General features: G+C 40.2%; 1 protein-coding gene across 1 annotated transcript; it reads right to left on the bottom strand.

Moving 5' to 3' along the window:
• Positions 1-337: 337 nt before the first annotated feature.
• LOC142406507 (protein-glutamine gamma-glutamyltransferase 5-like) lies at positions 338-13995 on the bottom strand. The gene is made up of 13 exons (XM_075495454.1): positions 13989-13995; positions 11417-11596; positions 10877-11119; positions 9784-9902; positions 9155-9283; positions 8738-8915; positions 7699-7831; positions 6571-6674; positions 6226-6468; positions 4516-4842; positions 3461-3618; positions 3001-3134; positions 338-2033 (listed from the first exon to the last, which is right to left on the bottom strand). The coding sequence occupies exons 1-13, from the start codon at positions 13993-13995 to the stop codon at positions 338-340; spliced, it is 3651 nt and encodes a 1216-aa protein (XP_075351569.1).
• Between the last annotated feature and the right edge of the window lie 1519 nt (positions 13996-15514).

Raw genomic sequence — 15514 nt, 5'->3', positions numbered from 1 at the left:
AAGAGAAGAGAGAGTGAAAGCACATCATTTATAAAACAGCTTGACCGAGCAAGTAAGTCCGATTACCTGGACTGTGCAACCATTGTCATGACGGCTCCACAGGGAGCATGTTCATTTGTCACTTCCACCGTACCGTATCTCAAGACATACGAGTATTACATCAAATGCGTCCCTCAGCAGTGGGCTAGCATCCTGCTTTCCGGCACATCTTAAATGCGTGGATAAATACTCAGGACTATGCACGCTGCTCTCCATCACCCTATTTCTAACCTCTTTCAAAGCGTCTGCACATGGGCTTTAATTCACTGGCTTTGGCTTTTCCCCAGGTTCCTCCCCATTACAGGTATTTGCGTTTGAAGTAGGTGAGAGTGCTCCTCCCGGGGCTCCAGGGCGTGCGGGACCCTGCATTGGGCAGAGTGCTGCTGGAGGGGCGCGACCCAGAGCGGGGCAGGGTGGCGTAGGCAGAGGGAGAGGTGGAGCGGGGTAGGGTGGTGTAGGCCGAGCGGGACAAGGTGTTGTAGGAGCGGGACAAGGAGCTGTACGGAGGGCGCGTGAGCGTGCCATAGGTGGTGCGGGACAAGGGGGAGTAGCTGGAGCGCCCCGTGGGACTCCACGCTGAGCGGGAGGTGGGAGCCCACGTGGAGTGGGAGCCCGAGCGAGCAGTGGTGTCACAGGAGGGGCCCCACCGAGGGCCGCACACCGAGCGAGACCCCGGGGTGCCCACGACCCGGGAGACCGAGTGAGAGGCAGGGGCGCAGAGGGAGCGGGCCGTGGCAGCTGCCAGGGGGCGCGGGGCTGGGGGGCACGGGAGGCAGGCTGACGATGAGTCCTCGGGGCGAGCGGCGGGTGAGCTGGCGGGGCGGGCCCCCGTGGCCCCCAGCGAGACAGAGGTGGGGGAGCACAGCGAGTGGGCTGCAGGGGGCCCCACTGGGCGGGGGGCTGGAGAGGACAGCGAGTGGGCTGCCGGGGGTCCCACGGGGCGGGGGGCTGGGGAGCAGAGTGAGTGGGCTGCCGGGGCACTCCCCATCTGCAGGCCTGCTGGGGTGGCGCTACGGGCAGCAGAGCGGGGCACCGGGGAAGCCGCTGGGCAGGGGCCTGGGGAGCAGACGCCACGGACTACCGGGGCGCTCAAGGGTTGGGAGGGCAGAGCGGCCATTGGGCCACACGGAGGCTGGGTGGTGGGAGAGGGCGCAGAGCCACAGACGACGTGCGAGATGGAGGCAGCAGGCACTGAAATGGGAGCTGGTGGCGGCATGGGACTGCCGATGGCGTGGGCTACCGGAGAGCACACGGGGTGGGATGGCGGAGAAGACATATGGGTAGGGACTGCCTGGGTTGCCGCAGTGGGACCAGAGCCAGCCATGAAATGGGTCAGCAGGGCACTCACCGCATTATTTGCTGGGACAGAGACTGAGTAGGACATCGGCCCCCCTCCGCCTCCAGGCTGGTGTGAGGGAGCAGGACCCGTCTCGAACACCACGTGAGGCATCGGGGGGCACGTGGGGTTGGATGTTGGGGCAGGCATGGAGCCGTACATGGACGGAGGCATCGGGGCACACGTAGCGGGAGGCACAGTCTCGCATATGACACGGAAGCCAGGATCACATCCCAGGTCAAAACCAGGATTGGCACTTGGATTGAATCCTTGGGTGCAGATGGAGTTGCATAAGGGATGGCCTGCAGGGAGGTACACGAAGTCGTACACAGGCTGGCCCCCTGCACTGCAGTTTGGGTTGCACACTGGGATACATATATATTCACACATGGAGTTGAACGCAGGGTCCGCCACAGGGACAGGCCCAGAGCTGTTCATGGGGAGGGAGCCGTTCTCACACACCGGGAGCGACCCGTTCTGGCTGATGGGCAGAGCACCGTTCTGGCCACTGGGGCAACACACTTCGGCCTTGGCGCATCCCTTGCAGTAGGCAAACTTGTGGCATCCGAAGTTGGCCAGGAGCCGGTGGCTGCCAAGCCTGTAAGGTGTGAATTCCACAATGGTCCGTGCCTGTTGGTTGGATGCCAGAGTTCCCAAACTAGACCGAGAGAAGGAAAAGAATTAGGACCCTGGGTAGCTCAGAGACCTGAAGTACTACAAGATGAGCACACACGATTAGGTTTAATTTGCTATGACATATTTTCAGAGACAAACTGTTATGACAACTTTGTTATTCTTGCCTTCCTCCAAAAAAACCACATTCTGTGTTGTGAAAAGCATGGTAACAACTTCTGTCCCAAAAGATTTGGAAAACTCCTATAGTCGATTCTGCAATTGGAACTGGAAACTCATTCATGATACTCTCTTGAATTCTTCAAAAATGTAGCACCCTTCTGCCTTAAAGATGTATTTACTGCTTCCCATTTCCAGTAGTATAAGCTGGATCAGGCAGCTTTGTGGAATCGAGTTCATTATTATTCAGAGAGAACAATTCCTAATTGCTTCGCCTCAAAACTAGTCATACTTCTGTCAGTTCTCCTTGTCATGAAGAACAGCAATGCATATTAATGAACAGCTACTTTTCCTAGGATGTTATAGCATCCTGGAAGTTTCCAGCTTCCCATGATTAACGTGTTATGAGCTTAGAATACATATTGCTATTTCTCACTGTCATTTTCTAATTGTTCATGTATGTGGTGCCAGTTCATGAATATTTAGAGGAATTCTATTACAAACGCAATAGGATTATAAGGGATGGGGGACCCAGCTAGAATTTCTTGTAAAGAAAAGAGTGCATTCCCTTTCAGACAGAAATTTGAAACACACACTTAAATTAAATCTTGAGAAAAATGAAGCAGCAGCATATCTCACCAGCTCTAAATGATCCATCATTTTCAAGAGGAGTGAGGCTTTTAATGGAGTCTCAAATTAATAAGGGGCAAAAAGTCCTGTTCAGGTCCTAAACAAAAATATCAGAACTATTGTCTTCTTCAAAACCTGCTCTGATCTAGCACACCATAGTGAACTCCCACTATTATCCCCCTTTAAATAATTGATGATCTTACTCAATGGTCATCGGCTCTTTGAATAAACCACAGCCTTCTAACGTCATTACGCAGTTCTTCATGTCCTCCTGGAGAGGATTGCAGAAGGAGATCTCTGCAGTACATGGTACTTTCATCCTGGGCTGGCTCAGTAGCTAGTCAGAAAATAAACAAACACATTTTATGTTTTGTAACCCTTACAAAATTAACAATGAAGTAAATAAATGTAAGGAAAAAAAAGAAAAAAAGGATTATTCATACACATTTCTTTCTGATTTATGGATCTGATGATCTCTATACATCACTCTAAGTCCACTGTTATACATTTAAAATCACAATGATCTTGCTAAAATAAAAAATACAATCAAAGAAAAGAAAAAAAGAAAGTTTCAAGTTTATTGGCATTGTACCTAGGAAGTGGCCAATAAGAGTCCCTAAGTCTGTTCCTTAGATCACAAATCCCATAAGTAAAGTTCTTTACCTTTACAATAACAGGTGGCCTGTTGATAATGATATCCCTGCTCACCATCAGAACTTCTCCACACTCTGGGTCTGAGACAGCAACTACTTTCATAATGTTGTGATCACAGAGATAAGGTCCATATTGACTATATGATATACACAGTGGAATTTTTTTCACTGTAAAACAAATTTATTTTAATTATTTTTTTCTGATTTTTTTGGCTAATATTTCCACTTTCCTTCCTCCTAAAATTTAACTGGCACTTACAATGGCTTCATTAAATATTATCACAGCATCTTTGAAAACAGACCTGATTTTTCCTGCCTTAGGGTGATACATTGCTACCTTCAACAACCAGCTTCATAGTTTTCAGTTAATGTAACTATATCAGTGCATTTACAAGGAGGTTGGTTTATTATTATTATTAAAAATTTGGAAACTTTCATTTTAGTGTAATTCTTAAAGCAATAATTCAAATGTAGGCAAATTAAAGCTTAGTAAAACATAAAGTTAATATCAGGTATGAAATTTTGTCTTATAATGATGTGTTTTAATTCAAGGGATAATTTTTCTTCCAGAAAAAGATATTAACCATGAAAAAAAGTGTTTATGTTCTGATACACCTTTGCACTTCCCATCATATGGTATATCTAGAAATAATTAATGTAGTGCTAAAAAAAAAAAATGTTTTACACTGGCTAATATCTTCTGGCCAAAGGAAACAAATTGCTTTTCTGATAGACAGCTGCAACTTTATCTTTGTATTGAATATAGAATCCAGAATTGAACTTTTAGCAGAAACAAGTTTTTAAATGATCATAAGAATCTCTAAGCCTTGAGAAATTAAGGAAAGACTACGATTTACCTGTCACTATACATGTAGTATTGACACAGTGTTGACACAGTGTCGATTTTTGAGTGATCACCCTAAAGTGAATTCAGCTGTCAATATTTAACATTGTATTCATTTCACTTCCCACCAATATTAGGAAGTCTCCACTAATACTAAAAAGCAAACTATCTCCTGAAAAGAACAGTGGACAAAAGGGTGTTGGACAAATTCACCTTCTTACCTTCCCTTGGACCCAACGTGACATTCACACTGTCTTTCCAAAATTGATCCATTGGGCAACCGCTGTAGGTTACTATTTGTGCGCACAAATTAAACTTCAGGTTTTTGTTTTCACTACGCAAATTTTCAAGCAGCCAGTGCAGTTGGACATCTTCACCATACATTGGGCAGTTAGCCATCTTTAACCTCATGTTAATACCAGAGTCACTCAAAAATGGGTTTTTCAGAGATGATAACTCTCTCTCAATATGACAGTTGGAAGCATTGCAGTACCCTGGGTAAATTCTTCTGTAAGCCCGGTAATAGGCTTCTTTGTTTTTCACAGATCCTGTTGAAGAAGATACATGATAATTAATCTGCTGGAGGCACAAGAAGCCATATCTACCCAAATAATAAAGATAATTAAATTTCTTCCTCCTCCTTCCTGAAACCTAATGTAGTGGCTTGGTGTAGAACAAATCCACCAGATAATGAAACACAAGATATGGTAGTCTGAATGCATAGAAGAAAACAAATCTCAGAAAAACATTCAAAAAATTTATTGTACTTTTTTAAATTAAATTTAAAAATGGTCATGTAAATCTCAAAATGTATAGTTAGTGCAAAACCCAAAATATAACTCTTTATAAGGGTTAGGGTGAATATGAAATGCTACCATGTCTCTCAAAAGGCAAAATACACCATTCAAACATAGAAACTATCAATTGTTTTCTTTTTTGTTCCTGTTAAAAAAAAAAAAAAACATAGAGCTTGCAATTTTACAATCAGCTGTGATCCACTCTTCATTCTGTTAGGCAATTTTGCTGGTTCAACTCCTCCCTACTACTGGAAGATGAAAATCAGTAATCAGTAGCCCAAAGTAAGAACAGCGGGATACCCTAATAATACATGAATTCAGTAACTAGGCATATTTTCTGACAGAGCTGGGACAAGAAGCAACAAGTAAGAAGTTAATCCTGGGTTTAAAAGAGTTTAAGTTTTTTAGATTATCTAAAATCTGCTAATATTTTAAACTACTGTACAGGTGAGAGCAAAACATGTACATATGAATAGTAGTATTAAAATGGCTGGAAGGCATGATCTGTGAGGAGTGCCTACGGACTTTGGGCTTGTCTAGTTTGTAGAAAAGGAGGCTGAGGGGCGACCTCATTGCTCTCTACAGCTTCCTGAGGAGGGGAAGTGGAGAGGGAGGTGCTGATCTCTTCTCCCTGGTATCCAGTGATAGGACCCGTGGGAATGGCTCAAAGCTGTTGTCAGGGGAGGTTTAGACTGGACATTAGGAAACATTTCTTTACCGAGAGGGTGGTCAAACACTGGAACAGGCTTTCTAGAGAAGTGATAGAAGTCCCATGCCTGTCAGTGCCTTAAAAACAGGTATTTGGACAATGCCCTTAATAACGTGCTATAACTTTTAGTCAGCCCTGAAGTGGTCAGGCAGTTGGACTAGATGATCGTTGTAGGTCCCTTCCAACTGAAATATCCTATCCTATCCTAAATGGATGTAATTACTGTGTGTTTTGTTTGAATCATCTAAATATGTTTAGAAGTTTAAGAATCAAGATCTTTGAACAGAAAGGCATGTTCCTCTTTCTCAAAAAAAGACAACTTCAGATTGTTCTACTCATTTTAACATAGGACAGATTACATCGATAATTTTATATGTTTAGCATTTAAAATTTCCCCTAACCCATTTAATGACTTTTCATCATACCTAGTTCATACTTGTAAGCCCCAGTGATATCTTCGAATTGCTCACTGCCAACACTCTTGGTGATTAGACGTTGTCCACATGGCCAAGCATTGCAGAAAAATTTTGTTTTTTTGGCATTGTTTTGGGAAAGCCAGCCAACATAGTTTGAATTTACTCGAGAAAACATATGATGACCATCATAGTCCAAGTCCAGTTCCCCTTCTCTGATGCTTCGAACCCATGTAGGACCACTGCAAGCTGAACCTAAGCCAGATAACAAAAATGTTATAGTAGGTTGTAACCTGAGTAATAGAGAAACTCAACAACATAAGCTGAGGAAAACGATAAGTTATAGTAAACAGTTACCTCTGCCTGTTTCCAAAGGTGTCGGATCCAGACATTGCCAATCACCACAGCATTGATTCAGGTCCCTGCGAGCCATCCAAGATTCATTCCAGCAGTGGTATTGCCTGTAGGATGCAGGAATATAGGATTAAAGACATCTCTTGGATCATCAAGTTCAATGCCTTACGATGGAGGAAAACCATGTCAGAGATAACCTTTTAATCAGCTGAAAACTATATCTTAACACTGTTAATGATGTTTGGGGACAGAAGTTGTTTGTTTTGCTTTATATCACTCAGACTGGAAATTTGTTCCAGGACCCTGCAGACCTGATTGCAAAATATTCTTCTCACAGCCCTTTTTTTGTTGATAACGTGCTAGCACAGTTCTTTTGTTTAACTAGTTTATTTTCCTAACATTTTTCTCCTGATTCTTTAGAGGAAAACCACATACTGTCTTAGTCTTCTTTTTAATGGCTTAACAAAGAATAAACCCTTAAGTCTTTTGTGCTAAAATAAGATCCTCATTCCCTTAGTATTTCAGTTTGACCTCATCTTTTTGACATGTGAAAGGGCAGAAAATTCCTTAAAAGCTCTCATAGATGAGACTTGGATACAAAAAAAATTCTAGTGCAGTGAAAGTATGAACATGCAGGCCAAGGGTGAAAACACAAAATTCTGCTATGATGAGTGATAATGCCATAGTTATATGAACATGAATTGAAAGGTTTACAAGAATAAAGCAATTCGTGATAAGGAACCTCAGGAAGACAACACAATTATCAACCAAGTGACTGTGACTGAAGATAACAGTCCTAATTTGTGATAAATTTTCCCTTTAATTTCCTGATCTACCTAATATTTTTACAGCTACTAAAACTGATGGCCTTATTCTTTCAACTGAGAAGGATAAGCAGGTAGCATCAATTCTCACAAGTGGGTTTTTGGTTTTTTTTGTTTTTTTTGTTTTTAAATGTAGGTTGAGCAGACTGCCACTTCAGTAATTTCATGTTTTTGAAATGTATTACTAGGAAACTGAACAGCCTTGCAACACCAAAGGAAGAGATACATTGATCTCCTAGATTTATACTAGTCTCTCTATCATTTAATTTTTGACAAAACCAAAAGAGCTTGTTTATTTCTTATTTACCATAGCTTGTCTTTACCACACAGGTTTTTTCCAGTACAGTCAAAAATCTCATTGATACCAAGGGGATTCTCAATTGAGCATGGAAAACAGAAGTTCGTGACAACACGGCTTGGAATTCCCAAACACCTCATCACTGTAAGGAAAAAAATATTCATGAGTCATTACAAACGGTAATTAATCAAGCAAATCCATCACTTATTTTATAAATAATTCTCCTATATTCTACTTTGCAATTATATAAACAAAATGGACAGGAGGCAATATTTGGGATGCAGTGATTCTGTCTTCAAAACTTCTCTTTAGTGGTTGAAAAGTAGTCTGAAAAGAGCCTAGCTGAAAGAAATGGCTTGTTACTCTTCCAGCTTTAAAGAAAAAAACAAAACCAAACCCAGTTCTGTTGTAAGTTCAGAAATAATGAAGCTGATCCTGCATTAATACACCACCATAATTTTTTTTGTAAACAGAGTGTAGTACATATAGATTCATCTATGGAATATCAACTTAATTTTCTTCAAAGTAGAAGCAGGTTCAGTAAATAAATGGTATAAAGTTGGAACTCCAATTTTTTGTCTGTAGAGTTTAGTTCACTGTTATCTCATCCTTTGCAGTAAAAGAATATGGTAGCCTGCTGCTTTTATGTTTTGGAGGAGACATTGCTAGAGGTCTTCTTCCTGTTCATAACTGTTTTTTCTCATCCTTCAGACCTGACCCAAAGGATAAATTTTGTCTCCACGATGCTGCACTTGCTCTGTGTTTTAATAAAAGTTGCAGTATTGGTAGCTGCATAGTATAAAGGTCACAGAAAAAACAGTACTGCTTTTCTTGCTCTTCATGCTCTACAGGAAAGCAATAGGTTGATAACAAACACTATGTTAGGAGCCATGCCATGTCATAACAAGAGAAAAATATTATATTTCTTTTCTAGTAAAATGCTTATGAGTAATATTCTTCCAGTGGCTTTTAGGGTCAGAGGTTTTTGATCCTGGTTTTCTTTCTTCCTTTTTAGATAACTAGGTAAGGGCAGACTGAAATATCATACCTGTGCACATTACTGAAGCAAGAGACCCACAGTACCCATATCTGACCGGCCTGCATCTGCCGTTGTACCACTGCTGAAGAATAGGGACACTTCCATTCCAGGAAAATGGTTTTGTTCCTTTCAGGTAATCATTGTTTTCTGGAATCTTCATGATACTGTTAGTGGTATGGCTGCTTATCTAGAAAGAGAAAAGAAAAACAACCTTTTCAAATAGCTGACCATGTCTTCACATCCTAAGCACATCACAAAATCATCAGAGATTAGTGTTACAGGTTAGTTTTTCCTGTGAATCTGAGCATATGAAAGGATTTTCCCTGCTACTCATACTGTGTTAGATTACAGTGCAATATGTCCTTCTCTAATATAATGAAGCATGACCCAATCTATTCAGAGGTCACACACCACTAGAGGTCTTACCATGTGATTTATGACCATGCTGACATGCACAGGATCATTGCGCCAACAATGGTCGCGATCAGAGCCATGGTGGTAACTCGCACCCATGTCTAGGATCTTCAAGCAGATATCCAGAATCCCATCTTCAAACTGAGGAAAGAGTAGTTAACACAGGCATCATGGTATTCTGATGTTGATAAAGTTCCTTTCTTGTCAATAATCCCGTCTTTTTCATGTATATGAGCTACCCTCTCTCTTCCCCCCCCCTTTTTTTTTTTAAATCAAGCACAGCTTCTAGTGGTCTGCATGGTTTTGTCTATCTGCTTGAAGGAAAACCAAAGGGAGAAACATGTAATTTTTGCTTATGTTTGACCAATGGAATAATTTTTCTTGAGAAGCACAATATTCTGTTTCACCTTTTCCAAGAACATTCTGCAGTTTCCTCAATTTTACTACAGAAATTTTCCTCCCAGTTGTTTGGGCTACCGTGAGATTCTCATACATTTTGTTTTGTGCATGCATAGTCTGTACTGGTCCTAAAAACCTTTCACACTCCATAACATAGCATGCATTTCTGAAAAAATATGGGTAACACCTCATTTATCCATATATGGATGACATCTACTTCTGAACAGGTCTTCAAAAAGTACCTGTCCAAAGTGCCATGGTCGAGAGGTAATATGCTTGTGAACTCCTTCATACAGTATCCCATGTTCATTCAGAATATATTCTTCTCTATGGGCCTGATTGTCCATATATACAGGGTCATCTGGAAAAGATGCAGAGCTATCAGTCAGACAATATGTACATTTCTAGCATTTCTGTATCTTCTACTTCACTGGATCCCTCTTTCTTTTCCTACCTATTTTTGATTTATACTTTTAAACATGTTCAAGGGTGCGGGCTCTTTAAACGTTCACCGACAATTCATTTCTACTTGCATCTAGATATTATCTTTATTAAGTCTCTCCCTGCTGTAGTACACCTGAATTGCAGAGCTTGCAATTTATCTTCACACTAAGCTGTTCTAGGAGTCAAACACTGTGCACTTAGAGATGGGTATCTGATTTTGATCAAATCAAAAGCACAGACAATGTGAATATTTGCCACGTAATGATTTTGGCAAGGTCCTACAGACTCCAGAATTGCTTGCTACCAGAACCCGATCTACAGAATTTAATTTGTATTTGTACTATATTATTTCATGGTGATACCACAGGATTCACAGAATCACAAAATAGTTGAGGTTGGAAGGGACTTCTCGAAGTCATCTGATCCAACCCCCCTGCTCAAAGAAGGGACACCTGGAGCCAACTGCCCAGGACCATGTTCAGATGGCTTCTGAATATCTCCAAGGATGGAGACTCCACAACCTCTCTGGGTAACCAGTGCCAGTGCTCAGTCACCCTCACAGTAAAAAAGTGTTTCCCAATGTTCAGAGGAAACCTCCTGTGTTTCATTTTGTGCCCACTGCTGCTTGTCCTGTCAAGACATTGTAAAAGTGGGGGAAAAAAATTACACTACGTCCGTACTACCATTAAGAAACCTAATCAAAACACTGGCTTGAGACAGTCTTGAACTTGGAGGAAAAAATAAAAAATAACAAAACAAAATCCTTCCCTGTTTCTCATTATTTCTGTGACTCCATCCCTTACTTACGAGCTAAGTAATAAATATGTTCAACATTTTTACTCATCACTAGCATTTTTCTTAAAACTATCTGATCATGACTAGAGTTCTTACCTGCACACCAAGGGTTAAAAAGGACATAAAAATCTCCAAGGCATCGCTGATATGTGTGACCACAAGATGTGATTTGCATATTGAGAATATAACGGCCAATGCAGGCATTGGAGGGAGGAAACACGCTGATATTGATGCATTTTGGCTGATGATTTTTGTAGGAAGCACTCCAGCAGGTTTGATCTAGACATCTGCCCATTGGGAAGGTACATTTCGTCTCATTCGATTCACAGGGTCTGAGGCCTTTTCAGGAAAATAAATACAACTTCAATCAGACTAAACAAAGCACATGTAAAAGGCAAGTAATTTGCTTACCCGTCATTTGCAATGCAAAGCTCCCAAGGGTGGATTTCTTTTTCACTTGTCACTTCTGTAGCAGAGTGAGAAAACTTTACGTGTTAGCAGAGCTACCCAAGTTAGGGGAAAGTAGTCTTTTCACACAGATGAATAAGTAGATGCTATTTGTCACTGAAGACTATGGGAAATATTACTTACCAGCAAAGGACTGGGAAAGACTACACAGAGTTTGGGAGTGACTACCTGTCTCCACGGTGAAAATGGCCTGGTCCACGGAGTCATCCCATTCCCGATTTTGGAAGCGAGCGTAAAAGCTGAAGGCTTGCCCTCTCCTTATTATCTGTCTGTCAGTTCCGAAGAAATGGGTATTATGAATTTGGCAGTTGGAAGGACAGTTCAGGTCAACTTCTCCCAGCTCAATGACTGCAGGATGGAGAAAGGAACACAAAGGAAATAACAGATAATTGAGTTCCCATCACCGACTGAGGTCAAGATTACATGAAAGAGGAGATAGTGATAAAAGACAGAGATAACTGTTTCAAAAAATTCATTCAAGAGTTCATTCAAAATTCAGCAACACTGAGATTGATACATACATCCATAAAAGTATCCTTACAAGTTCACCACTTCCCTAGCTTGCAGGTGGAAACTTGTATAATGCTTTGATTTATAAAGCTGTGCAACAAGTTTCACATCTTTTATACAGTGCCTTCTTGCTTTATAAATACCTGATGCCGAGGGACGATATTAGTATCTCTACTTGAAAAATAGATTTTGCATTCTAATATTCTCTCCACATTACAACACACTGTCTACAGACAGTTACTTTTCAGCCACAGCTAGACAGCAAACATTTTGCACATGCTATCAGTCGAGGGTTGGTTTTTATACAAGTAACAAAATAATAAAGTAAATTGAATAAATAAAAGATTTTATAACAAATATAGGTGTTTGAAAGCTTAAGTGGCACTCCAAATGAGTTATGAAAAAAATAGATACAAATAAATATCCCCCCAAAATTGTAAATACTGTAAACATGCATGCAAATGTCTCAATCTGCATTTCCTGAAGTCATAAAAGGTTTGCAGACATCTTTGAGGAACTTAATGGAGAAGGAAATATTCACAAATGGTGACATTTAAAAAAATGCTGACAATCTATCCCAAGTGCCATGATTACCTTGACAAAAATCTTAGCTGATCCCCCCTTAGGCATCCTGCCTGGATATCAGTCATTTCATAGGGGTAATTATGATCCTGGTGCCGGAAGGATGGGTGGCAACACTCATTTTTACTTATTTGCATACAACTTTTTATTTTTAAAAGTGCTTCACTCTAATTGAAGACAATGGGAGCCACAGATTCTCAGCAGTTTTGGAAACTGGTCTTACTGAACTACAAAGTCTTGTATATTATTTTAATACTAAAGGGTTAAGTTTGGTCCTGCTAAGCCTGCAGAACAACCAAACAATGCAACTTCTCTATTTACAACTTGGCACTAAGTTGAATACAGAGTACGTGTTTAGGGGAAACTAATTTTTCCCATCCAGAACCAAAGGTGTATCCACATAAAAGGAGACTCATAGCTAAGCCCATGGGACTGGGACACTTTTAACACAAACCAGTGGAGTTTCCCAGGATCATATCCTGAAGTAAATCGTAATGGAAATGAATTGGGAGGGGAGGGTTGGGTAGGGAAGAAAAAAAAAACCCAACAACCCCCCCCCAGCTTTTTCTGATTTGTTTCCTTGAACCAAAATAATTTCATTTTTCATCTAACCATTTAAATTTGGTAATGAATTGGTAATTCAGCTCTTCAGCAAAGGTCATCAGATAAACGCAGACCTGGGCGTTGCTCATGTTAAAAACATGCATACTATCAACAATAACCAAAGAATATGGCAATGCGTTACATCATTATTGCTCATGAATGCATCATACCTGCTGACAAGAAAGAGTAATAGAATTGAACTGAAAACCTCATATCTTAATGAGAGTTGTCAACCATAACACAAAGTGTCCTGGTTGAACAGAAAGGATTAGAAGTGCTTGTAGTACACATGACGAATTCCTGTGGTCAAGAACACTGAAAGAACCTGATAGATCCTCGCCCATCCTCTGGAGGCGTTTATAAACCAAGACAAGTATACTTCATCCACTCATTAATCCAGCTGAACCAGAACATCAGGGAGTTGAGATATGACATGTTTCCCAGGGAAGTTCTCTAAAGTCAGCCCACAGTTCGCTTATCAGAGTTAATTATCACAACTGGATCACAAAGGAGCTAACAATTGCCTTCTTAAGCAAAGGCAGCTCAGAGAAAATGAGAAAAAGGCTAATCAACTTCATATCTCCTACTCGTTTTCTCTCTCTGGTAGAAACCCGACCTTCAATACCAGTCACTGGGTTTTCTCTATCATTTCACATTTCACCTTCAGTCCGGAGAGAATACTTCAGGTATCCATTGTGAAATAATTGCTTCTAGCATGAGAATACTGAAAACTAGTACTTTGTAGTTTATGCTGGAAATAAAATATATTCTTTTCCATGCTCTTTCTTATTTTCAGAATTGGCTGTTGTTTCACCATTTCTTCTCTGTAGCTCTCTTTTTCCTTTATAAAAGGAAATTTTTTTTTCAAAAGTTGTTTTTTTCTTTCTCACTAAGTCCACAAATAAAATCTAAACCATAGAAGTAATCCCTAGACTTGATTCCACACAGCAATATGTACAATTTTTTTTTGTCCTCACACCTGACCATTTAATTATTTCTGCTTTCAGTACTGAGTCAAGTGATAGTAAAGTTTCAAGACACTCACCTTCCATTTTTCTTCTACATGTACTAGTACCTGAAGCACAGTACTGGTGGAGGTACCTGCTCCTCAGCAAGATGCACTGCAAGGTCTGGCTGATCTCCTCTGCGAACCGACCTAATTTCCTCTTAGTAACATTTATATTCAGAACTAAAAGGCTGTCACACATATTGCATCAACAAAATACCAGTTTACAAAGAGGCCCCACCCATGTGTCTACTGATGCTCATAAATGATTCATTTTAACTTCCAGCATTATTAGGGAGAGTCCTGCAGCTGAAGGGAGGGAAAGATCTCGGTACCTCACCTATAGCATAGTACTCTCAACGTCCCACAACTTGCCATGTCTCAAAAAATATTTTAAGACCAGGATGAATCTAAACACATTTCAGCATAAGCCATTATTTTTAGCCATTTAAAATTTGCATAAATCCCAGCACCTACTGTTCCCTTCTGGCTAGACATCTTCAATCACCTATAGGAAAACAATAAAGAACACTAGACTTAAGCTGAATTTAGACTCTCTGAATATAATCACTAGTGGACACGTTTATTATAATACAATCAGAAATCCCAGTTTTCAGAAAGTCTGCATAGCACTCCCTCCAAATGGAGGTCAGAGTAAAATGAACAGTTACAAACTTTCCCAGCTAAATTGTAAAATAAACAGAGGACATGCATTAAATGTTTTCGAAGTTGATTGATAGTAAAATTTAATCTAAAAATTACAGAATTTATTTATACTTTGTGTGTATTTAGGTTCTAGCACATAATCAGATTTGCAGCTTCTTAGCTTACTCCACCTCTCTACCCTCAAAATTATGAAAATTATTTGAGATTTTTCCAATAATTTCTGTGAACAGAAAACATTTAAATATTTTGACACAAAAATGTATTATTTTATTTACGTTCCAGGCATATTTAATAAAATAAAACAGAACAACTACAACAGTGTTCTCTCTGCACACTCAGTGATGAGGACATCGGCCTGCAAATAGGAGAGATGGATTCAAATTTCCTCTGCCAAAACCAGAATGAACATTTTCTACACTTGCCTCCTATCCTTCTTATGCCTCTACGTCAAGCTTTACGCCATAAGATTTCCTTTTAATCCCTCCAAGTTATTCTACTTTGGATTAAAAAAAACCCTAAAATTAAAAAAAAAAAAACCAACAACCAAACCCAAAACCAAAAAATCATCCATTGATATAGAAAAAACACAATGACTGAAGTTCAGTGATTTGCATAACTGCCTGGATTCTAGACAGTGCTTTAAGAAATCATAAAATGAAACAGCATAACTAACAGTGAAATAACTTAGTAAGCATAACTTAACAGCTCAGGTATTATGAAATAACTTCACAGAAATTAAAGCAAAGAAAAAAATCAGCACATCAACAGTGGGTTTGGAAGAGAGTGGTTAAAATAGTTGTATGACTGATGCATATGAAAGTGAACATAATATTCAATGTGTTAATATTTGAAATTTTAAATATTTGGCTAGTCAGTAGGCAGACATTAAAAAATATGTG

This window comes from Mycteria americana, chromosome 2 (genome assembly GCF_035582795.1).
Source record: "Mycteria americana isolate JAX WOST 10 ecotype Jacksonville Zoo and Gardens chromosome 2, USCA_MyAme_1.0, whole genome shotgun sequence".
Lineage (NCBI taxonomy): Eukaryota > Metazoa > Chordata > Aves > Ciconiiformes > Ciconiidae > Mycteria > Mycteria americana.
Note: the sequence above shows the minus strand (reverse complement) of the source record. Positions and strands in the feature narration are given on the sequence as shown.

What these genes read in the sequence shown, in the direction of transcription:
- LOC142406507 (XM_075495454.1), bottom strand. An exon ending in GCATGGTCATAAATCACATG is followed by an intron (nt 8,916 to 9,154) that starts GTAAGACCTCTA and finishes TTCTCTTTCTAG; the next exon opens with ATAAGCAGCCATACCACTAA. An exon ending in AAAGAGCCGATGACCATTGA is followed by an intron (nt 2,034 to 3,000) that starts GTAAGATCATCA and finishes CTCTCGGTCTAG; the next exon opens with TTTGGGAACTCTGGCATCCA.